General features: G+C 35.1%; 1 protein-coding gene across 1 annotated transcript in view; it reads right to left on the bottom strand.

Annotated features, from left to right (window-relative positions):
* The window catches only part of LOC117116229 (low-density lipoprotein receptor-related protein 4-like), a gene marked incomplete at its 3' end in the record, with an annotated part of 25,988 nt that extends 3,513 nt beyond the window's left edge, over nt 1-22,475 (bottom strand). The window contains exons 1-8 of the mRNA XM_033260211.1: nt 22,466-22,475; nt 20,930-21,380; nt 16,947-17,084; nt 16,563-16,692; nt 3,022-3,187; nt 2,792-2,905; nt 2,194-2,472; nt 1,030-1,180 (exon numbers count right to left, since the gene is read on the bottom strand). Coding sequence (XP_033116102.1) covers nt 1,030-1,180; nt 2,194-2,472; nt 2,792-2,905; nt 3,022-3,187; nt 16,563-16,692; nt 16,947-17,084; nt 20,930-21,380; nt 22,466-22,475 — 1,439 coding nt within the window. The remainder of the gene's footprint in view (nt 1-1,029; nt 1,181-2,193; nt 2,473-2,791; nt 2,906-3,021; nt 3,188-16,562; nt 16,693-16,946; nt 17,085-20,929; nt 21,381-22,465) is intronic.
* Nucleotides 22,476-27,039: the final 4,564 nt, after the last annotated feature.

Genomic DNA, 27,039 nt, shown 5'->3' with positions numbered 1-27,039 from the left:
AGGCAAAAGCAGCTTTCTTAGCTACGTTTTTTGTCCGCTGATCGGTTAAAAAACGTATTTCATTTTTATTTTATCACTGAAAAACAACTACTGTAAAATGTTTAGCCCATAAATATGATGTGTGTGAAGAAAACATTAAACAATATATTTTAATTTGGACATTCAAAAAGCAGTTAAAAAGAAATGGCTATGAAATTTTAGGGGGAGATAAAGCCTGTTAAGCCCCCCTCTAAATCCGCCCCTGGTTGCCGGTGGACATGAGTCAAGTTCCTTTCAGTTCCGTTCATTTCCTTTCAGTTGCTCAAAATCGACATGAGTTTAGTTCCGTTCAGTTACGTTCAGCTCTTTCAGTTGCACAGAGCACTCAAGTCGACGAGTTGAGTTCCTTTCAGTTTCGTGTCAACCTGAGCCCGCCTTAACGTTATACAATTTACGATTGATGGTAGAGATTCTTTTACATTTACGTTTTCATAATAATATATTCATGATAATCTTAAACTCTAAAATCAATACAAGCACATAAGGCGTCAACTTCATACTTCAATAGTAAACAATCTAAAAACAATAGTCCAGTAATCACAAATACAATTATTAAGAGTACAGTAAAGCTGAAATACTTTTGAAAATAGTTAAAAAGTATTCTGGAATAATTACACCTTTGATACTTATGAGCTAAAAATGTCTTTAACAGTTTTCTGGCCATGCCTTGTTCTGTACTACCTGTTTTGGCCTAAAAAATAATTATCCTGAACAGTTTTTAACAACTATTAAGCAGAATTTATTGTTAAAAGTTAAAATAAGAGTTTTTTTTTTATTCTTAGGAAAAAATACACCTTTAATTATAAAATCGTTGAAACAAAAATTATTACATCATGTCTAAAGTAAGAAATATAATATAATAACGTTATAATCAGTAAGATTAGGCCTTGACAAGCAAAATGGACCATTTACATACAGTAACACAAATATATTTTCAATAAAGATGCCTAAAATTCGAGAAAGGTTGGTTATGCTAAATAATAAAATTACCTTGCATTTGGGTCTACTGCTATAGCCCTAGGCCTAATGACGTTAAAAAACCGTGTTGATTGATCTATTCCGTCATACGATGAAACCATTAGAAGATTTTTTAGATAGTCAACCCAGTAAACGTTAAGCGAAATCCAGTCAACAGCCATACCTAGTGTGTAAACAATGTTTAAACTTGAATAAAATCACACCTTAACACTGCGTATACATTTAGATATATAATAAAATATAAACTATAGTGTATTGGGTTTTAAGATATCGAAGGCTCTCGCGATAACTTATAGTTTCCCTTATTCCCTTTTTTCAGTGTAATTTATCTGTTCTCTGCTTTTTTCTCTCCCTTTTTGGCGATGAAACTAATGAACTTTTGGAGGCGTATATGGTAGTTGCTATTGTTACACCAGTCATAAACAAATTCTGATAGATGTGATTACAATAACATCTAATCAGGTTTAGAAGAATGGTGCAAACAATAGCAACAGTCTACTACATATTGTCTTATATTTTATGTGATGAGATTGTATCAATTGATTAGCTTTGGGTCAAAGGACCACCCTCCTTTTGAACTGTTGAAATAAATAAATAAATGAATCAATGAAAATATTTTCTTCTGTTTTGTGCTAGGCCTATGGTCATCGCAGTTAATTGTTATACTTTCTTTGCACTGATTTAGCCTACGTGTATCAGAAGTAAAGCATGAATAATAATAACCGCAAAAATTGAGGTTGTGTGAAAAGCTTTATCGTTATATATTATATTATCACAATATAGGACGTGATTTGAGCCAACACTTGTGTAGAGAACGCAAGACGGTCACGGAAGTGTGAATTTGTTTAATTATGTTTGTGTATTACGATCAAAGCTCACTAATTTTCAATAAAATGTAATAAATATTGATGTACCAAGCCAGAAGTTTGCCAACGATGAATTCAATAATATATTAATAAAACACTTGCTCATTGATAATTGAGGTTGTTGTCACTAATTCAAATCCGTAGGTACTTGCTATATCCTGCTATAATTCCAAGTTGTTAAGCATCAACTATTAATGAAAACGTATAAGCACTTTTTGACCAAAATAAGAAGAAATATTTTCTTTTTCACTTTTTACATTCTTCCTTTGTATACTGTGATGTTAATATGATAATAAACACAAATATTTACCATCAACCCGACCGCCAGTGTAAGTGTGAATTATTCTCGGATATGCGCCTTTTTCAATTCTTATAACAGATATTGATTTTGTCGTATCTTCCGCAAAAAACAACAAATTACTGTATATGTCAACTGTCACAGCTGTAATTATTTTTTTAGTTCTACGTAAGAAGCGATTAATATATTGTTGTTTATCATCCAAAGAGCTATGAATTAAATTCGGGTAAAACATTGAAATGGCGTCCGTGCTACCTATTATGCAGCGCGGTGGGTACCAGATTGTTGAATCTGAAAAGAAATAATAAAATACGCTAGTTAAAAAGGCACATTTTCATAAACCAAAAGCAAAGTAAGACATTTCGAAATTGCGAGCCGTCCTAAACATATGAGTGGTAAAATAAGGACCAGTTCTTAATTCTTATAGCTTTTGAAAATATTGGAGAACAATAAAATTTATCTTTAATTTGAAATGTTTAATTTTAATTAATGACATCAGGTTCACCAAATGTTTACCGTCGTTACAGAAGAGGTGCGAGTTTTTTAACTATTTTCAAAATATCTTCGCGCTATAGATGTTTTCAATAATAAATAAGTAAGATACACAAACCAATACTGCATGATCCATTTGGAAATAAAACATAGTTATCTTTACAGACACATTCGTGTTTTCCGTTGTCGGCTGATACACAAAGGTGGCTACATGTATGTACATTACACGGTACTGGAAGAGAACAGACATATGTTGAATGCTATTAAATACTATAACAGTATTACAATTGCTTATTCAATGGAGGAATTAGTTCCTCCATGCTTATTCTAAGACGAACAATTACTTACACGTTTTTGGCTTTGGTTGGATGTTGGGACCGTTGACGTATACATCTAAAAGACGAATTTCGCTACTAAAGATATGTTGGAACACTACTCTACTAGGATTAGACTTGTTGTAGTAACGAATAATATGTTTCATCGTAGGGTTAACAACACTCACAAATATGTTATCCTATAGAGAGATAATATATGTTACTAAAACGAGATAGTAGACAATTTTCTAATTGCTATTATTATCTGACGATGACTACTTTGGAGCATAGGTTTAAAAAAATTGTCGGTGTTAAAATTCAAGCCTACATAACACTGTGTCATGTACATGGATAGGATGTACTTTTATTATCACCAACATGTACGGTATATTATAATGCAGTATATCGTAAACGTTTTGCTGTAATACAATAATGGTACTTTTCATTTTAGGACGTGTAGGCCTATAACATATTTTGTTCCATCTGATCAATATACTAATTCATTCTTTTTTATACAACATAATTGTAAACAAAAAAGTAAACATATATTGTAGGAAAATTATTGGGATTCAAACAAGGCAGGAAATTAATTCTTACACATAATGACGCGCTTTAGAACAACAACTAACAGAAAAAGCAGCATTTAAATGGTAGTAGAAGGGACATTATTCTAAATATTTACAGTTGTTCTATAAATGGTCAACTGTGGTATTCCATACCGTATTGCATGGGTGCATATCAGAGGGCTGTATTTCATTATACTTTGTAAGATTTTATTTGAGATGACTGAAGTTGTGCACTGACTGAATTTCTTGGCCACCATCCATAAGCACCATTTCGCCTGTGGCAGGGCAAACGTGTATCCAATAATTTAGCTTGTGAGATGACCGTGACCCCTTGTAGATTCTGCATAATCATTTCTCTGTGTCACCTTTTTTTCGTATTTTTTGTTCTGTTTATTTCTTTGTGCTTTTACTTTACGATGTGAAGCGCACAGAAAATTGTTCTTGCATTATAGAATAGATAGTATGCAACACAATACATAATTTCTTCAATGTTATGTTGTTATTGTTAATATTTATTGAATCAACTATCGGAAACTAGGGGAAAACATTTACATATCTAAGGGTGTATTATTATTATTGTTATTATTATTATTATTATTATTATTATTATTATTATTATTAGAGTAGCAGGAGTATCCTAAGTAGATGAAACATTTTCTTATTTTATTAAAAAAAAAATATCTATGGCCAGATTACAAAGGTCAGAAATCAAAACAAACATTTTCGTAATTTCATATACAATATTTTCAGTTAATGTAAATAGATACATATTCTGGTATTTCCAGAGACAATAATCAAGTCTCTTAGTTTGGGAAGAAGTCAAAGGTCAAAATATCAATTTTGTTAACTAAAACACATTTACATGTACGGAATGTTTTGATATAGAAATACACAAAAAATCTTTATTTTGTCAAAAACAAATTCAGATACATAAAATTAACAGACAATAACTAATACTGACCAAGAAGGAACCATAAAAAATAGAGGCAAAGTTATGCCAGTTACCTAAGCTTAAAGGTCGGAAATGTCATTTTCAATCACCTTTAGACAATATTTTGCATTAGAATAAATAGATACACGTATGTTCCAAGCAATTTGGGACCAAACGTAGGTCTCTCTGACCAACGGTTATTGAGATATGGATATGTTACCTTAGTGACAAAGGTCAGAAATGACATTTCCTGCTACTTGTAGTCAATGCATTAAATCAGTGCCAATAGAGTACCACAGTCGTGTCGTCACGACGTCAGGTGGCGCTCTCTGTTGTCAACGGACGTTGGTTAATGTTCATCACGCCTGAATGTCTTCATTGGATTTCTGGAATAGGCATTTTAAAATCTAATATTTTACCATCAAAATGTACTAAAACACAAAAAGCTCGCATTATATTATTATCACACATTTAATCATCAATTAAAATTTACAAAGAAAAAGGAAGATATAACACCTTAATAATTAAGTAAGAATTTGGGATCAATGGTGTGTCAGTGAAGAAAATGGCGTCCGGTAGAACCCTTTTAGCAACGATAGCAACGGAGTAGCATCACATGGTATCGTGACGAACACTGCAGCACTCTATAGAAACATGCATACCAAACTTACGTCTCTATGACCAACGGTTTTGACATAGGAAAGTTGTAATGGCTTTACGAAAAGTGATCAAACGGACGAATACACTCGGACTTTCTTATTATTTACATAAACAACGGCCCTGCAACGGCCCTGCAATCACGATGGCACAGTCTACGCTGCAGTAACTACAATCTTTTATCCCTATTTCTGACACCGTTTGTCTACCTAAATGAAGAAGTTATCTACTTCGCCCCTAAGGAGGTCATAAATTGTGGTTATCTAAAAGGCCTTCAGAAAGTTAAAAAATTGGTGTGTATCACGTGAATATTGATCACAGAAAAATGTCACAGAGCAAACAATTTTTTACTATTAGTGTATGTTTTTCTATAGCCCCAAAAGTATGAATGTTGTTGAATTAAACGCACGACATCCAGCTAACAATACAACGTTATTCTTAGCATATATTTTGCAACAAGAAAACATGACAATTTTAAAATTGTATTTACTCACAACGCATTAATTATCTCACACACTTGCAAGCACTCATGCGTTTTTTCTGAATATGCACTCAAATAGATATACTGTATCCATATGTAAAAATCAGGGTCCGTCTCTCGGGATTCTATTTTACAATAGACAGAGTAAAAGATCGGAAAATAAAGTATTAGAGATATATATTCTGGCAATTAGGACGACAATCAAATCACTACAACCAGCAATGTTAGAGACTTATATCCCATTTAATCATTTGTCTGAATATACACATACATTTCAAACAAAACATCAAACAAAATGATTCTATGATAATACAAGAATATTTTATTGACAACATTTTCACTTAAGGCAAATAAATGCATATTCTGGCAAATAGGACGACAATCAAATCACTACAACTAGCAATGTTAGAGACTTATATTCCATTTAATGATTTGTCTGAGTATACACATACATTTCATGAATTTAAAAAGTGCATTTTTGAAATCCAATTTATCTAAAAGGCCTTCAGAAAGTTACTTATATTCCATTTAATCATTTGTCTGAATATACACATACATTTCATGAATTTAAAAAGTGCATTTTTGAAATCCAATTTGGTTTACTTGCAACTCTTCTATGGGCTATCCCTCGAAGTCGATGATGATTGTCTATGTTCCGGTAGTTGGTTGGTGAACTCTTAGGTGACTTATCCCGGCCTTAGAAGTTCTTTGGCATTAAGGGCTGGTAGTTCCTGCAGGCAGAACGATATTTAGTCGCAGCTGCCTCTATTTTCCATTCCTTCTCTTCTCATTCAGCTCTGCACACTGTTGATTTCAAAGGATGTTGATTTCAAAGGATTCTCGTGTAATGGTTCGCCAAAAGATTCTCTCTGTAGCATTGATCTCCCAATTGTTGCCATCAATGTTACATTTTTTTCAAATTTGCATTTAAGGTGTCTTTAGCTATTTTCTTTTGTCCGCCTAACTTACACTTGCATTTCTTAAGTTGGGAATAGAAGATTCCATCATCCAACTCCATATTAGTTAGGCTTTTTTTTTTAAATGAAGGCTTCGATGCTCGTTTTTACTTCATTCAGGACACTGTCATTGGTTTTTCTATCCTCCCAGCTGATTTTAGAATGCTAAAATTAAATGCTAACACGACTGAATTCCACGTTATTTTATCCAATTTTCTTGTCCCTAAACTGGAATTGAAAATTGGTTCTACAATAAATAAATCGTTGTCAACTGTTAACAATTTTGGTGTTGTTTTTGATGAGCACTGAACTTTCAGCGAGCATATTGGCTCTGTGTGTCAGACTGCTAATTTTCACATCCGTAACAAACGCAGAATTCGTAAATACCTTAATCCAAATTGTTCCGAGATAAAAATTGAATTGATCGATAAAAAAAAAAACGTCCAGCTAGACTATCGCAACTCTCTTTTGTTTAATCTTCCTAAATTCTTCTATAAAACACCATTAAATGATTCAAAATCACGCTGCCCATGTACACTTTAACTCCAAAATGTTTCCACTATACCTCTGTACTTAAATATCTTCAATGGCTGCCCTTTAAACAGCACATTATCTTTAAAATACTTCTAATACTAACGTTGAAAGAACTTATTCTGAGTGTAGTGTACCACTTACTCGCTACTTGCCTACTCGCGGCACCGCATTTAACCTTTTCGTAAGCCTGTCGTGGCAAGTCTGAATTGCCGTGCCCAAAATTATGTAGTTTCTACGCATGTGTTAGAATTTTGCGTCGTCATAAATAGGATATAATTTGTGAAAAAGGAACGTAATCGTCCGAGCGAGGAGTTTTAGATTTTTACAAACTTTTAGAACGTTCTTTAAACTATGCGAAAACCGATATTGTCGTGATATTTTACAACAGGAAATATAAAGTTTAAAAGAAATAATTAAAAACTTCAGAAGCAGTGGCGTATTAACGCCTATGCGCTCACATGTGGCGGTCCGCAGGGCCCCCGAATTCTTGGGGACCCAAAGGAGCTGTACCCATAGGTTCCTTGATCTAGTACCTTGGCCAAAAAGGACTTTGTTGATAAAAATCAGCACAATGTGTCTCGAAAATCGACTGTAGGCATATATCATATTATAACGATTAAAGATACGGGACTCGTTGGCCCGACGGGGCCCCATCTTGGCCAAGGACCCCACCCAATTCGTAAAAAAAAAAGTAAATACAATAAAAACACAGATAAAAAGAAAATTATATTCACAATTTAAATTTTGTGAGTGCCATTTCCGGCCATCTAGACGTGCCATAATAATACATTTTATTATCTCAGCCCCACAAGGGCAACAGCATGTGTGTCTGAAATCGACTGTAGAAGTCATATCATATCCAATGGCGGAATAAAGAGTTGGTGGGGGGGGGGGGAGTGCTGCCGGCCTGGAGCTGTCGGCCCGAGGCACCACTAAATTTGTCAACATATTTTTTAACTGAAGATAAAAAGAAAATCATATTCACAATTTTATGTCTGTGATGTGCCATTTCCGACCATCTAAAGGTGCCATATTCATAAATTTGCTTACCTCAGCCCAACCATGGTGGGTCTGAGGTGATATAGACTCTCCAAATGTGAAAGTCTCTCCATGGCCTTAAATTTCTAGATCCATATTATTTCATTTATTCGTTGTTAAAAACATTTAGAATAACAATGCTCATTTAAAATTCCACGATGGAATTGGTAAGGGGACCCAAAAAGGGCCCCCCACTTTCAGAAATACACAGGCCCCCGGCCCCATCGTTACGCCACTGTTCAGAAGATTACGACTGAGGAAAAGCACTTAGTGGTTTATCTTTGGTTGATGACCTTTGACCGCCTGGATTCTGCAATATGAGATTTTCAAGTCGAGTCAGTCGAGGTGGCCCGAGTGGATTGTTATGCAAATGTTTCGTATGGAAAACAAATCACAACCCGTATATTGACCAGTCTATATTGCAACATTAGACTTCAAATAATTAAACTCCTACTAATTTACCTTAAAAATATGTACTGTACATAATATTTCATTAACTGTTTACATACTTTAAAACTAGTCTGTCATGTAAATAGAGTGACTCACTATAGCATAGTGAGACATATAAAGCGCTCTGATTGGCTAATGATAAGATGACGTAATCGAACTTTTGTTCGCAGGGCATTTTGCACACTCTTCAGAGCAATGCAATACACGCCAACCAAACAATCCATGCAAATGCAACGCGCCGAGTAAGCCTGATATATATATGTATAACAGATTTAACAGTATTGGGAACACTTAATAGGCTACCATAGTCACAGCTGATCATACAACTCTAATACCCATGGCTACCAATAGTTAGTATTCACAACGACAGCAACAGTTAATAATTATTATTATTATTAAAACTTACTAAGTTTTAATAATAATAATAATAATAATAATAATAATAATAATAATAATAATAATAATAATAATATTGAAGCAATACAATAATAGTGTATTGCTTCAATTTATCTTTTCTTCTTCTGAATCTGTGCAGTATGAATATTATTTATTGATGGTGTCTATTTTATTAACCATATACCGGTAACGTATTTTGTTGGTTTTTGTACCTGTATTTTAAATGTATAAATCTAAGCTGGAAAGTCAACTGTTTTCACTACTGTACAATATATATTGCTCTCTCCTTGTGCATTTACACTCACACAAAATTGCGCATCTAAAAAAATTACAAGTAAATTATAAAATAGTCAATAATATTAAATCTGTTATATTATTTTTCTTTATTGTTCTTTTTGTTCTCGATATATAAATAATAAAACCAGCTTATAAATGATATAGGTAACCCTTAATTGTGTTTGTAAATATTAGTTAACAAATACAGTAATAAATATAATATTACAGAACAGTGAGAAAAGCAGATGTGTGACCATTAGTACAATCACAAACTTTATCTATTTTTAAAATAAATAATGCAATATCGATTGGCGGATCGCGGCGGGGGTGGGAGAGTCAGGGTTCCTTGCCCCCCCCCCCTCCTTGAGCTGCCAAGCAAAAAAAAAATTCTAGACCTACCTTTTCAAGACCTTAGCAGAAATAGTGTTTTTAAAGACAGGCTCCGGAGGATAAAATGATATGTTTCAGCCCTGATTCTTCTAAGACAGAAGTTGTCTGACGAAAAACTGGGGAACGGTGAATGACATACAGATTTTTGAATATTTAAAAACTGGGGGAAAAGGTGTAAAAATGGTCAGTTACGCCCCTTTTTACCCCAGTTTTTAAATATTAACAAATCTGTATCTCATTCACCGTGCCCCAGTTTTTCGTAAAACAACTTTTTTCTGTCTTAGAAAAACCAGTTCTACAACATATCAAAAATTTTTTTTCCTCCGGAGCCTGACTTTAATTACACATCTAGATGTGTATAAGAGACAGATATTTTCCGTCCGTTCGTAATCTCTGCTGTGGATGTACCAATGGTAGGCTTTAAACACAGGGCTTAGTACTGAGTAGCAAACACCCATTCCCCACAGAAATTGTGCAGGAAATTTTGACAGGGGACGGCCCAGGGACTTCGTTGACCAATTTCACTCTTGATATAATTTCTCAAACAGTCACTTGTGCTACAAGTCTTCGCAAAATACCCCTAAATGCTGCAACTCCCCACACTTGTGCTACCAAGTTTTCGAAAATATACCCCGTAAATATGCGGTACCTCACTGTATAGAAATGTTAAAGAGTGAGCAATGCATTCTTTTGTGATTAGTACAGTATTTTCAAACAACTCTTGAATTTTAAAGGTCTACTGTTAATGAAGAAACTCTCTACTGTATTGCTATAAATATATTATCTGTAAACATTTCTCTATAATCTGCAACAGTGTAATTAGTGACTAGTGTGAATATGGCATATAAAATACTATGGATGTGTTAGTTATTTAATAGTCTGTACTTTTCCTGAATAATTTAGATGTAGTCAAACCCCTGGTCATAGTGAGTCACAAGAAAGCAGTGCTGTTACACCAAGCACTAGTAGTGGAAGTGCTCAAGATATTGGTAGTGGTGACCAAATAGGGGGAAGTTCTTCTATACCTGCAAGTAAATGTGAACCTACATTTGGTAGATCGAGCAATTCTGATGCCCAAAGTACAAGTTCCTTTCTGTCCCATGTAGTGGAAATAGAAACTACACCCAGTGAAGAACCAGACCAACTAGAAAGCTTTATGAACCAAACTGATATAGGTATCATTGTGTCTCAAAGAACTGATGTGACTTCGCTGTCAGACAATATAAAATTAAGGTGTCTGCAGCATCATTCCAGGTGTGCTCTTACTTTTACAACACGTGGGTTTGTTAGGAAGAATCTAACATTTCAACTTGCTTGGCTTGCTGAATATGATTGGCTGGTTTACTCACAATCACAAAGGGGTGCATTTTGCAAATATTGTGTAATTTTCCCCACTGCATTCAAAGGTACTCCTGGTGTGCTCATGAAATTTCCATTCACAAAGCTTGCAAAAGCAAAAGGAAAGGTTTAAGGAAAAGGGAAAAAAAAGGAAAGGATTACTAAACACACATCAAACTATGCACTACCATAATGAGTCCTGTCTAAAAGGAAAGTTGTTTTTGGAGACATACATGAATCCAGAGAAACGGATGGACAAAAGAATTGATGCTGAAAATCAAAGAAGATCAGAGGAAAACACGCATGTATTGGAACTGATTGCTGTGTGGAAGACAAGGATTGCCATAAAGGGGACATCGTGATGATTCCTCAGCAGACCCACTAACAGACAAAGGGAATTTTCTTGCTGTCCTGGAGAACACTCCCAAACATGACGAAATTCTAAAAGAGCACATGCAGTTTGGGATGAAAAACCAAAAATACACATCAAAAACTGTGCAACATGAAATTATTAACATAGCAGCAAATCTAATCAAGAAAGGGTTATCTGAGCCTCTAAAAGAAATTAAATACTATAGTGTTATGGATGATGAGGTTACAGATAGCTATGCAAATCAGGAGATTCTCTCTGTTTGTGTAAGATTTGTGGACACTTCAAATCCAAGAGAACCTCATATCAATTAAGCTTTCCTTGAATTTCTTTATCTGGACAGAACTCGAGGGAAAGATATTGCAGCAGGAATTCTTCATCTTCCGGACGTAAATAAGTTTGACTTGAAACATCTGAGAGGTCAAGCCTACGATGGAGATGTAGCAATGTCCAGTAAGCATGTAAGCACCCAGGCACTAATAAGAGAAAAGGCACATCTTAACACACTGCAGCTCACATGTATTAAACCTACCTATTGCACATTCCTGTACAGTTCAATCTCTGCGCGACATGATCTCCACCATAAATGAACTACATCGATTTTATGACAAATCACCCAAGAGACAAAGGTATTTGGAATCTTGTCTTGATAGTTGTGCTCCAGACAAAAGAGTGCACACACTCAAAGGCCTTTGTAAACCAAGATTGGTGGAAAGGCATGATTGTTTTGATAGCTTTTTCAACCTCTACCTATATGTCGTAACAGGCCTCCATTCAATGATTACTCCAAGAATGTATCCTGAACTTCTTCCTGGACAACCATGGGACTGGGATAGGAAAACTTACATTGATGCGACAGGACTTCGTGCAGCTCTGACAAAATTTCAGAGCATTCTGTGTCTTGTGGTTCTCAGAAATGGGTTGTACCCTGTCCAGGGACTTAGTCAGAAACTACAGAGGAGAGACAAGACATTTATGAGGCTTATAAAGACATATACTTTGTGAAGGCATAGGTCAATAAGCTACGCAGAAACATTGACAAGACATGGGATGAATGGTATGTTGAGGTAACAAATCTGGCAGACCACGTAGGGAGTGAAGCTCGCCTTTCCAGAATAAAAAAAATCAAGAAGAATCGTGCAAATGTTCCCTCTAATAACCCAAACAGTATTACAAGAGATCTTTTGTGACACCATTCTTTCATAACTTTCAATCATAGTTAATGGACATATTCAGCCCAGAGTCAAGAAAATTAGGAAACATAACAGCACTAGTACCTGAAGCCATTGGGAAGTTGTCACCAGCAGAACTTGCCACTGTAGCAGAACATTTGCACTTCTGGGATGAAGACTTACCTTATCTTAGTTTGCTTCACCAAGAAATCATCAGATGGTACAGATTTTGGCAGGCCAAATCAAGAGACTCCATCACAGGAAACCTTGTCACAATCCTGAGGGATGCAGATTTAGATTTCTTCCCAAACATAAGATGAAACATAACTACTCTTGATTGGCTGTTCATCTTCAATTGGCAGCTGTGAAGCTGAGAGATCATTCTCTGCCTTAAGAAGAGTTAAAACAGCTCTCAGATCAACAATGGGAGAGGAGAGGCTTAGTGGTCTCACACTCATGCATGTGTACTATAATAAGAAAACGCTTCTACTACATGTTCATGAAGTGGGGGAAGAATTTGTGCAAAGACAGGCCAGGCAGGTTTTCTGTAGATCAATAATATTTGAATGATTCTGAAATGTATTCATGTGTGTCTACCTTTTTATCCTGGAAACATGGGAATGTGTAGCTTATATGTTTGTGTGTTTTTAAGTGTTGATGCATTGCACTTTATCTAGGCATAGATCTAACATAAACAATAACAGTAGAATTCAATTCAATTCAGTTCAATCTTTATTCACTTCATCATAAATATAAAATACAATAAGGTATAAAAAAAATACAATAAGGTAGATAAGATGCATGTTAAAATATTTGATGAAATTGAATCGATGAGCCCATAGGCATGAATGTTCAAGCATTGATAAGAGTTTACTGTGGTCTTTAAGAATTGTATTGTTTTTCATTTTGTTTTAATGCATCTTAAAGTAAAGTGCGTTTTTCATTCCTAAGGGCTCATCGATTCATTGAAAACAGTATACGTATGCACCTATATAATTTCTTTTTCTGTATGTACACACATATAATAAGCCTAGGCTCATTTACTGTAATAAGAATGAGAAAATGTACCTGACCGTTTTCAAAAGGGGGAAAACGTTACATTTTGAAGAACTTAAAAACTATTAAAAGACACCTCAGAAGTCAGAAAGCTCATTTCCCGCCATCTAGGAATCAAAATTTTCCCGGTGGAGGACTCCCCTTTCATAGTTTTGATTTGAAACATTCGGACCCCCTAAAATTGAACTCAGATCCGCCCGTGCAATATCTATTTTTCCGAAGTGGTACTGTTCATGGACCTACAAAAACACCAGATTCAAGTATTTAATTGTGATGTACTGTGCATCCATTTATTATGTCATGACATAACAACATCAGCACTTTGAGGAAAAATGTTTTATCAAAAAAAACCTGGGTTGCTACATATTTGTAGGTTGATTGATTTTAAAAATAAATTACTTTATTTATTCAAACATCACATCTCAAACAGTAATATAAGGCCAAAGACCAAATTGCATGCTACTTGTGTTACATATTATTAATTAAAAAAGGATGTATAGGGGCTTATAATAAAAGACTATACAGTTAAAATGTTGCAATATCAGAAAAAAAAAGTAAAAAATAAAAAAATTTCAACCAATAATTTGAGCAACTTAATAATAAAGAAAGGGGGCATCTCACACTGCCAAGTTTGCTGTTAGTAAAGTATAACATTATAATTTTAAAATTATAATTATAATAAAAAGTATTAGAGAGCTGTGGACAATAGGCCAGAGTCTAAGCCCTAGTATTAGGCCTAGTATATTTTGGTAGGGTAGTTATTTATTAATAATTATATTACAGTATTGAGGTGTAGAAATAAAGGGAAAAAATAGACTATTTAGGTCATAAACAGGTTGCTCTGCTCTGCTAGGTATACTTCTTCAGTGAAAGAAGGCGAACTTGTCATGTAAACTAGGCCTAGGCGTGTTGCATTGATCTCTCTTGCATCCTGATTGATGATATGGGATAGGGAGGGTAGGTCCATCTTCCAACTACGCCATGGGTAGGCCTTGCCTAGACTGGGCCTAGATGATAGAGTCATGAGATGCATCCCTCCTTACAATTTTACCTTGATCGTTGTGGATACGTATACAGTACTAATAGTGAAAACTTACTCTGAGAAAACCATAGTCCGCAATCGGTGAATCAAACCTATATACTTTATTGGGATCACTCTTACTCGCACCGTATCAGTATTCGAGTGCGAGTTGGTTGACTCTTGTGCAATGATGTCATCTTATCATTAGCCAATTAGAGCGCTTTATATGTTTCCCTATGCTTGACTCTTCACGAAAAAAAAATCGCAGCCAGGGATTGGTGTGGGTATGGGGAGTCCCCTCCTCCAAAAACGAGATTTTGTTTTTAAATTGGGACTTCTAGATGGCCGGAAATGGCACAGTCAGCTTTGCCAGGCTTGGTGTAGGCAGCACAGTACTAAGATGGGTAAAGTAGTCTTTTTTTTTTTGGTCTGACTACCCAACGAGCTTTGACCGATGGCGGGCAGACCATTTGCGGTCACACACCTGTCTCTTATACACATCTAGATGTGTATAAGAGACAGGGCACCGCCGCTGGTCGCGACCTAAGTCATTAACATAATGTTCAGTACTTTATCACAAATAGTCTAATATTAAAGTAAATTGAAACAAGTGTCTACTGAATAATTGGAGATCAATAATTATTAAGTATGTACAGCCAACATTTACAGAAAAAGGCATATAAGCCTTGAAACGTGTAAAAGTCAGAAACTGATTTCCATTTTTGTACAAAGTGTTCTATTAGAGCAAATAAAAACATTATTATTGCGAACAAATTAGCACCAACATTAAACTCTCTACCACCATTGGTTGTTCAGATGATAAGGACTCTATGGCTGACATTAAAAGGTTTCAAATGTCAGAAACGGCATTTTGAGTTATTTTTATTTACACTAAATAGAAAAGTAAATGTCCTGAGCAAATTGACACTAATATTAACTCACCAGTGGTTGTGGAGATATAATGGGCCTATGTCTATGACCTTGAAATGTTTCAAAGTTCGGAAACAGCATTTCGGTCTATTTTAGCAAAATGTTCTATTAGACCAAAGAGAAACATTAATGTTTCAAAGAAATTGTGAAGATAATAATAAGCAAATGATACACAAACAAGTGTAGAATCGTATGACCGGACTCTATTCGTGATAGAGTTTCTATCATTAGCGGAAAGAGAAGGGCGCTGCGTACGTATGGATTTCCTTGGCAACAGTAGGGCGTCCTGTACGTCAGGATGTGGTCTGGATAAACCTGCGTTAATTGCCAGTATTGGAAGCAATAGGACACGTATCTATCCGTTTTTTTGTTTTTTTTTTTGCTATGCAAGAACTGTTGTGCTTCTAGTACTTTTGATATAAGGAGTCTTTGGCTATGAAACTGAAACGTGTCAAATGTCAGAAACGGCATTCTGGTCATTTTAGCAAAGTGTTGTATTAGAGTAAATAGAAATATGAGCGTTCCGAACAAATTGTTATTCAAATTTACTGTATGCATAACCATAACCATAACCATAACCTTGAAACGTGATGCCACTATTATCAGCTAGCTGACATATGAAACCAAGAAAAGAGGAACAAAAACAAAGACTGAACAGGCTTAGGAAAAACATAGAAATGCAAGAACAAAGTTCAGGAAAAACAGAACCAAACAACGATAAAGGCAAAACTAAAAACACAAAATGTAACAAAGATCTCCCAAGAGATTCTATTTATTTAAGAAATACTATACGTATGGATAATCTCTAAACCGCTAAAATGCTAAATTATAAAAAAAAATATTGTAAACTGTAAAGAATATTAATATGCCTAATAAGAAGAAAACCACTCCAATCAGGATTCGAACCAAGGTTTTCTGATGTATATGCATTGGAGGCAATTGAGCTTTCCTGCAAATTAAATCCGATGTTCGACGGCGATCAAAATAGTACAGGATATAAAAAAAAATCTCACTTCATCGACAGAAATACTGTCAAATACACTGCCAGATGCTGGTTGTGACACTTCCGTCCGCCTATTATTACCATTAAGATCAGATGATTCAATTTTAATGTCAGCTGCACGGTTGTCAGTCCAGTATATCCTAATAATAATAATAATAATAATAATAATAATAATAATAATAATAATAATAATAATAATAATAATAATAATAACAATGGTAATAGACCCTGATAATTCAAAAAGATTATTTTATAAACTCAGCATCTATACATCATGATAATGATACTACTACTGAAAAATATATTACTGTGAATGTAATCATCATTATCCTGTCATCATAATTAACTTGCGTGTGTTGACTATCTGAAATATAAATCGCAGTGTATTCATTACCTGTTAGTAGTGATATCAACTGCTATGGATCTCGGCTCGCTCAGCCCTGTAACAATAGTTGTTCGATTTGCGCCTGACATTGATGACCTCTCAATTTTTGGGGGATATTTATTCCCCAATTCAGTCCAAAACAGGTACCTTTAGTAGAAAAATAAACTATGATTTTAAATTACAAACTATACAAAAATATAAGTACACATTCATCTGCTTTTTCCATATATTATTCGGACATTAAAAAAGTAATTATGTTGTAGTCGCATTTTCCCACAAATTTAAAATATTCAAAAAACGTGTATCTTATTAACCTTCTCGAGTTTCGTCAAACACCACTTCAGTGTCTTAAAACCAGGTGTACAATATATCATTTTTTCTCAGGACCATAGATTATTAAGACGTGGACAGAATTTTACTAGATAAAAATGTTTGAACGAGTTTATAATGTCTACTAGGAACGCAGACTTCAGCGGCGTGTGCGAAGCACAACTCAATGCCAGTAGTGGAACGTGAAATTTAAATATGGTTTTGTAGTTAGTTTTGCGAGAAGATTTTCAGCTACCAGTATTTCTCGACTGAAACGTCAGTGGGTGCTGTAATTTGTAAAGCAAGGTAGATGCTACTGCCCTTATATCGTATTATGGAATTTACCCCCACAAACCTTGTAAGTATAAATATTTTTGTTATAATAGAACATTTTTATTTTTAGGTGGCGTCACACTCACAATATAGTTAACATGCATACGTCATAAGATTACGTCATTTTTTGCTGGTAAGGCAAACTTTCCTGGCGTGTTTTTTTCATGAATAAGCACCACTGCTTTGCACATGGATGCCTTGCCTAACCAGGGCAACAAGAGCCGCATTGTTAGCATTGTATATACTTAAACAAGGTACGTCTGCAACTGCATTATTCTTATTTATTTTTTTTCCTTAATTTATTTCTTTCGAAAGTGTACTTTATATTACATATAATTGCACTGTCTAATTAGGCGTTCCCCCACCCCGCTACACACAGTACATCTGTGCGTTAGGAAACAGAATGTGATGTGCCATCCTTTCCAGGTTTTCATATAACATTTGCATATTGTTGGCTAACCGACTTATGCTTACCGTCCCCCACTCACCCACGCTACAGTACAGACGTATGCTAGGCAACAGAACGTGATATTGCACCTTTCTTCCCAGGTGTTCATGTAACATTTGCATATTTTTTTGCTAACCAGCTGCGTGTATTCCTTTGTAAAAAATGAGTACCGCAGTATACTCATTTTCACAAAGTATTTGCATCTTTTCGTGGCTCATGAGACCGTGTCTCCATATCTTCGCTAATTAATCACCGTAATTTAGCTTAGACTTGTGCATGGAGTATCTGGAGCACTTGAAATGTACAATACTCATTTCACTACCGGACAAACCAAGAACTTTATTCATGCATTACATAAATATTTTCATGTTGCTGTACTCCAACATCACTGGCACATGGTAACAACCAACTGACTGCAGACCATTTGCGGTCACACACTACTCTGCATAACGCAGCACCCCCTAGTTCCGTCACCTCTAGATACCATTGATTCTACTTAGGAACTACAAGCATGATACAAGGAGCGGCGGTAACTATAGTCTGAGAGAAATGGATTTGGGGTATCCTCTACCTAGAACACCGCAGATTTAGTCAACCTCTAATATAATGAAATAATGATTTTAGCACTTGGTGGTTAAAGATTTGTTGGTTGCTGCAAAAGGAGAGGGTAGTGCGGGTTCCCATTTCGCTCCCCTATGAATCCGGCGGTATCTTGATTTAAACTCATTCAAAAGCTTCGGTATTTTTATGCATTTTTATTATTCTTTTAAGTTGAATTTAGAAAATACTGGAAAATGAAGTGAATTGCTCTACCATAATCACTCTCTATTCGCATTCTAAATAAATTACCATTACCATTATCAAATATTATTATAGGTTATTATACTTGTATATGTACAAGTACATTAAGTAGTAGCATTAGTATATTAGTATGTACATATTACCCTTTATAGGATGAAAAGCTATTCTCGATGGCCTTCCGATTTGGGGGGGGGGGGTAAGTGCATTTGTCCAAAGGGCCTTTGGTCCGAAAGGCCTTTGGTCCGAAGGTCCGTTGGTCCTAAGTAATTAATTCAAATAGACAAAAATATATTTGAAGAAAACGTGTTCGGGACCACCATGTAGGTCTTGGCTAATAATATACAATTATTGCTAGCATGACTTGTCAGCTCAGTTTATATATATTTTTAACAAATTATTAGAAATTGAAAAGATTTAAAGCGAATGTAAGTATACTTTCCTAATGTTTAAACAGGAGACAGTAAAGATTTTAATAATAATAGGGGAATTCAAGTAACTTCCATACAGTGTTTTGAAAATATTAAGTGTTTGGAAAATCTTAACAGATTGATTTACATAATATGCCGATGGGAAACAGTTAACGACTTTCTCCCTTTTACAAAGTAGTCACATTGGGAATGATGGACAGTATATGATTTTTTTGGGGGCGGTGGGGGGTGGCAAGTCCCCGACGAGAGCAATGTGGGCGTGGTCGGGTGTCAATTAAAATGTTTCGAAAGTGGTACAGGGCGCGGATTCCCCGGAAAATGTAACAATTTAGGGGTTTCAAAGGGTTATGCAATGGATTCTAAACAGATAGTCTACTAATATGTATAATACATTTTTTTTTCTCCCCGACGAATTGTGTCTTTCTCTACAATTCTGAGGGGGGTGGGTGAGGCAGCAACTGGGGAAACACATTTTCTAGGGGAAATTTTCCCCTGTGCCCCCTGTTTAGTGCTGCCACTGCACATTGAAAGCAAATAAAAGAAGCACTAGACATGATTCATATCATAGTACAGTGAGCTTTAATTCATAATACTACTGGTAATAGTTCAACTGAAATTCTTACTGGGAACATCCCCCTGTCCACGAACGATGGAGAGAGGAATTTTACTGATGTTAGTTAGCCACATTTTCGTACATTTCGCAAAATAAAGGAAATATATTGTTTTAATTGGTGAGGCCGCAAAATGGATGCGGGAGGTGACAAGAAACTAGTATTTTATTTTTACTTGGCCTTATATGTTGTTAGGGAAAATATTTGCTAATATTATTTTTGAAATGTAATCTTTCTTAATTTACTTCATAAATTGTAAGGCATATTTTTACTGCCATTCCTGGAAAGAAAGGTCACTAATTCGGACTAACGGGCCTTTGAACCAATGGACATTTCGACCAGCGGGCCTTCAGAACAATGACCTTAGGACCAATGGGCCTTCGGACCAAAGACCCGTCGGACCAAAGGTACGCACCCTTTCGAGGAATTTATCATCAATCGTAATGTCGAACGTAGGGTCCTCCAGTGAAATAATTTGTCATTTTGATCCAATTGTAGCCCTTTTCCACCCAGTACCTTAACAACCAGTCAACTGTCATACTTGGTTAATAAAGCAAGTGCAAGTCATCTTATACCACAATAATTTAAGAATATATTGATTATTAGAATAACGAGTTTCGATAAATCCATGACGACTTCAACAGTATGTTTATTCTCAGATAAGGCTAAAAAAATGTTGTTACAATATCTAATAATGCAAGATCTGTTAATTTTGTTTAAGGAAACCAATGTTAGGGTGAAGCATATCATGTGCCTTGAAAACGTCTAGCAGTCTATTATAAAACATAATTTAATTAAATTTGAAAACCATAAATGAGGAGAAATACAACAATAGTTGTATTTAAAATAATAGGAATTATATGGCGACCATCTTTTTTATATACTGCTGGGATTATTTTTGCTTAGTTTAATGTCAAAAATACTGGAAAATTAATTTAATTACTATACAATATCGTCACTCATTCGCACTCCAAAATACATTACATTACCATTACCAAATAGTATTATAGGTTATTGTACTTATGTACCTGTAGTAGCATTAGTATTTCAGTCTGTACATACCCTTTTATAGGATGACAAGCTATTCCCGACGGCCTTTCGAGGCCTGTATCAACAATAATAATGTCGGGTCCTCTGTCGAAATAAGTTGTCACTTTGATCCAGTTATAACCGTCGTCCACCCAGTACACATTTTGAGACAACCAGTCAATTGTTATAGCCTCCACTCTACCAGAGGTAAAACCTGAAATGCTATGGGCATAGCCACCAAGAGTTCCCAAAGCATCACTTAATAAAATCGCGTGATCATCTTTATCGTGGAAAGCAACATTTCCTGTGTGGTAATCAGAGGCTACTGAGGTCCAGTAGCGGGTCTGCAATTCATATGCCTTTTTATAGTTTAGCGTCATGCCACTGTTGTAGGAGTCTGGATTTGCAGATAGCCAACCAATAAAAGACTGAGGATTCTGGTAGATTGCCAAAATCAAAGTATTTCCTGTATCCTTTCCAAAAGCTGTAAATTTAACACGACACAATACTAATGAATAGAAAATTTGGAAAGTTGAGCTAGCGAAACTGTGTACGGTAATTTTATTTGACTATAAATAATATAGTCTTGTAACATAAACGTTCCGACATTCTAAAAACCATATCGATTAATCAATCTGTATTGTACTTGTGCATAATTAAAAAAAATACACATGCAAAGAAACTTTACATTTCCATACAGAGTTATTGATCATAATGTACAGCATTACATGTTTTGTTATAACAAATCAAAACACCTATAAAAGAATAAAAAATATTCTCTGACTAAACAAAAAAAAAATCTTATAGGCTTTAAGATCTACCCACTCCTCAAAATATAGTGACCTTTAATATACAACAAATCAAAACACCTATAAAAGAATAAAAAATATTCTCTTACTAAACAAAAAATAATAATTATTTGAATGCTGTTTAAGGAAACCATGGCTAGGATGAAAAATATTACGTGTGTTTCAATCTATTATTAATCATTAAAAAAAAAATTAAAAGCAAAATCAAGGTAAAATTAAAATAGAGGGGATAAAATAACTCGCGCAACCTGTTTAATGACGCCTGCATTGAGCATCGCCACCAAGAGTTCCAAAAGCGTAACTTAATAAAATCACGTGATTGTCTTTATCGTGGAAAGTTACATTTTCTGCGTGTTAATCAGTGGCTACTGAGGTCCAGTTGCGGGCCTGGAATGCATAACTCTTTTTATAGTTTAGGTCATACCACTGTTGTAGGAGTTTGGATTTAAAGGAAGCTAACCAATAAAAGACGAGACATTTGGTATATTCCCAAAAACAAAGTATTTCCTGTATCCTTTCCGAAAGCTGTAAGTTAACACGACACAATACTAATGATTTGAAAAATTGTAAAGTTGAGATAGCGAAACTGTGTACGGCTATTTTATGTGACTATAAATAATATAGCCTTGTAACATAAACGGTCAGACATTATAAAAACCACATCGATTAATAAATCTGTATTTAACTTGTGCATACTTAAAAAAATACACGTACAAAGAAACTTTTCATTTCCAAACAGAGTTCATTGATCATAACGTACAGCAATACATGCTTTTTGTTATCATTAAGTACAGCTTAGTTGGTGGGGAGGGGGGAGGAGAATGGGTGAGTCAGAAAAGCCCATTACGGCTTTAAAATCGACCAACTCTTTAAAATATAGGGACGTTTATTAATATACCAAATCAAAACACATATTAAAGAAAAAAAAAACAATGTTCTCTGACTGAACCAAAAAATTATACACAAAAAAAAAAAAAAAAAAAAAATATATTACTAAGTGCTTCAATTAATCATCAGAACAACTGCTCTTTTATTACCTCCGCAAATGAAGTTAGCAGTAGGTTATGTTTTCGCCTTGTTTTTTATTTAGTTATTTATTTGACTGTCGGCATATTTCTTGTGAACAGCTTATAGCCCACAGTTTTTAATAGAAATTCGTCAAACTTGACCACAATGTTCCTTTACCTAAGAGAGCTGATTAAATTTTCAAGGGTCAGTGTCAAGAGCCAAGGACACAATGAGCGAAAAACTATTTTTTAATTTATTTGTCTACATCCTATAGTTTTAATCACAAACCAAACTTATCAAACTCGGTCACAATACCTTACGACCAACGATCTTATTACCTCCGCCAACGAAGTTGGCAGAAGGATATGTTTTTACCCCTGTTTATTTATTTATTTATTTGTCTGTCGGCATATTTGTTGTGAACAGCCTACAGCCCATAGTTTTTATCAGAAAATCGTCCAACTTGGCCACAATTTCCCTTAACCTAAGATCTAGTGCTGATTAAATTTTGAAGGGTCTGGGAAAAAGGTCAAAGTCACAATCAACAAAAACCTTTATTATTTATTTGTGTACAGCCCATAGTTTTAATCACAAACTTATCAAACTTGGTCACAATGTTCCATCACTAAAGATCTCAAGTATTTGAATGTTCGAGGGCAAGGGTTGAGGGTCAAGGTCACAATCAACAAAAAAACCCAATTTTTTGAAAAAGTTTTTATCAGAAATCAAACTAGTCAAACTAGGCCACAATGTTCCTTTACCAGAGATCTAGAAGCGACTAAATTTTAAAGGGTAAGGGTCAAAGGTCAAGGAAACAACGATCGAAAACTTATATAACTGTTTGCCGTATAGAGGTGGGTGTGTATGTGCTTATACGGGCTCACATGACCATTAATTTCAAAGTGATTTATGTGAAAACAGGTTGTTGTAGTGGTAAGAGTGTTTTCCACACTACCAGCCCCTGTTTCAAATCCCAAGGAGTCTACTTGTATTTTTTTTTCATTATTATTTTTATTATGGGGACAATATGCGGGGAAATTTATCCTGAAAAACATTATGATGTGGGCGGAGGTATGCTCTTTCCGAGGGCCCTTTAGTTTATTATTAAGTTACTTCGCAACATAAGTAGATAATAAGTGTTGATTGTATTTTAATTCAAACCGAGAGGTTAAAAGTGCAACTTTTAATTGTAGGTCAATTTTGTACGACAAGTATTATCAGTAATTTATATGTTAGGATTAAATAGTTTAGAAGAGTTCGAAAAGTCATTTACATAGAATAATAAGAGTTACCTGCAATAAAGTATGTATGTAAACAATCAAGTTGCTGATAAATTCCAAGAAGATAAGATCCTGAATTTGAGTAGTTACTGGCTAATGATATTTAATATTGATAAATGCAAGGTAATGCATTTTGGTCACTCAAACAAGCTTTTTAAGTAGTCAACTGATCGCAAGGATCTTGGAGTAGTTGATTATATTAAAAGAAATTTGGAGTAGTCATTACTAGTGATTGCAAACCAAGTTTACAATGCTTGGATATTTTTTGAGAGACTAAGATACGGGATATAAATGTTTTAACCTAAAACTTACTCATATATATACATATGGAGTAGTTGATTCTATTAAAAGAAAATTGGAGTAGTCATTACTAGTGATTGCAAACCAAGTTTACAATGCTTGGATATTTTTTTTGAGAGACTAAGATACGGGATATAAATGTTTTAACCTAAAACTTACTCATATATATACATATGGAGATGCTGCCCGATGGCGTAACCACTGGGGGACAAGGGGAAAATATCTATCTTTGGAAAATCTTCCCCACCCCTTTATAAATGCCCTTTTCATCCCTTAAAAATTCCTATAAACCTCAAATTTTCCGCGCTTCGCGCGCATTTCTTGTTACCATGGGCCAATTTCTTCTAAAAATTGCACATTTTAGGGAGTTTTGATAAATTCCAAAGAAATTAGAATTAAAAACACCGGGGACAAGTGGAAAATATCCATTGTTTGGAAAATCTTTCCCCACCCCTTGACAAATGCATTCTCTGAAAGTGCCTAAAATTCTCAAATTCTTTGTGCGCATTTATTGTTACGGTAGGCCAATTTCCTCTATCAATTGCACATTTTAGTGAGTTTTCAATAATTCCGACGAAATTAGAATTAAAAACACAACAATATTTTGCGCGCTTCGCGTGCATTTTTTAGAGCTTTTTTAGGTTTATCCTTTTAAGTTATTTAAACACATAATATTCCCAAAAGGCAGGTCATTGCCAATTTGCGTCAGCGTGATGATATTATCATCAAACCAGCTGATAAAGGCTCTGCCACTGTCGAAATGGACATTACATTCTATGAAGAGGAGTCCTTAAGACAACTAAACAATCCTCTTCACTATCGGAAGCTCACAGGGGACCCCACTCCGGAAATTTCTAAGGAAGTGGAAAATCTGTATTTAAAATGGTTAAAAAAGGTTCCATCGATCCCAAAATTGGACCCCATCTCATCACAGGTCGATCGGCACCAGGACGTTTCTATGTCCTACTCAAAATCCACAAAGCAGGCCATCCTGGCAGACCCATCATTTCGGGCAAAGGTACTGCTACAGAAAAAATCTCTGAATATGTGGATGACTTATTGAGACCATGTTGTTGCTCTCCCCTCGTACATTCTGGACTCCACGGACTTCATCGCAAAATTAACCAAATTTCAAATTTACCTAATAATACTGTTCTGGCTACACTTGATGTTTTGTCATTATATACTAATATCCCTCCTGAAGAAGGTGTTAATGCGTGCATTTCAAATTACAAACAAATTCGGGGCAAAACCCCATCTAAATCACATCTACGTGAACTTATGCTGATTCTGACCTATAATAACTTTGTTTTCGGCGACGGTCATTACCTACAAATTCATGGCACAGCGATGGGCACTAAAATGGCTCCATCTTTTGCTAACTTATTTACGCGACAATTTGAGACCAATTTCCTGTCTCTACAGCCCAAGAAACCAGATGTTTGGTTTCGTTACATTGATGATATCTTCATGATCTGGACCCATGGTGAAGATAGTTTGGATACGTTCCTATTGAACATTAATTCGGCTCATCCCACAATCAAATTCACTTCTAACAAATCCACAAGCAGTATTGATTTTCTGGACATCACCGTGACCATGGAAAATGGTGCACTCAAAACTGATCTGTTCTGTAAACACACGGATAAGCATATGTACCTGCTCCCTAGCAGCTGTCATCCCCCGCACTGTACAAAAAACATTCCGTACAGCCAAGCATTGCGCATGAGACGCATTTGTTCTTCGGATTTAGATTTTCAGAATCGCACAAAAGAGCTATCCTAACCTTCGTGATATATTAGTACAATCTAAATTCAATAGGCAAATTAATTCTTGCGACAGCCATAATTTGGGTAGTCATCTTTGTGGTTCATCATGCAAAACATGCCCCTTGCTTGATTCTACACAATCATTCAAGAGCAACCAAACAAACCACATATTTCGGATAAGGCAATCAATTAATTGCCTCACCAAAAATGTCATTTATCTCATATATTGTAATATTTGCGGTAAACAATATGTCGGAGAAACAAAAAACACTCTACGTATGAAAATGACACAACACAGATCAGCTATCAGAACATCTAAGCTTGATCAACCAGTAGCCGAACATTTCAATTTAGCTCGTCATTCAATTTCAAATTTCAGAGTGATTGCAATTGACCATAATGCCAATTGGAGCGAAAACATCGCAAAAGATCAAAATAATTACTGGGAACTTTTACTTAAAACCACCTCACCTTTTGGACTCAATATTAGGAACGTTCTCCCAGTACACTAAATTAAACATATGGCATTCCAAGTTATTCTGGATAAAACATTTGGCTTATTCATTGAGGCATGCTTCTAATGTTTAGTTTTGGCCTTCCTGTTTACTTGTTTAGGCTGTTTATTCTAATCCCACCTAGCCTATTGTTTCTAATCATGCTTGCATGAAATTCTCCTTTATACTATCTGGCTTTTTCAACCCTCACTCACTCGCCACTGAAGAATTCTATTCTAATCTAATGTAACCTAAAGCAGAATTATAAAAATTAAAATATGTGAATTGTTTTCTGGTAGAAAGGTAGTTGGTTAATAAAGCAAGTGGAAGTCCCTTTATACCACAAATAATATAGTTTAGATTTTAGAATATAATGTATCGCAAGCTTTTGATAAACCATGAAGACTCGAATGATATGTTCATTCTCAGATAAAGCTAAAGAAACTTTGTTGAATATTGTTTACGGAAAACGTGGTTAGCATG

The sequence above is a fragment of the Anneissia japonica genome, unplaced genomic scaffold (genome assembly GCF_011630105.1).
Source record: "Anneissia japonica isolate Jap-2015-1 unplaced genomic scaffold, ASM1163010v1 scaffold287983_len44007_cov121, whole genome shotgun sequence".
In the NCBI taxonomy this organism is placed as follows: domain Eukaryota; kingdom Metazoa; phylum Echinodermata; class Crinoidea; order Comatulida; family Comatulidae; genus Anneissia; species Anneissia japonica.
The sequence above is the reverse complement of the archived record's forward strand: the minus strand, read 5'-3'. Positions and strand labels throughout refer to the sequence as shown.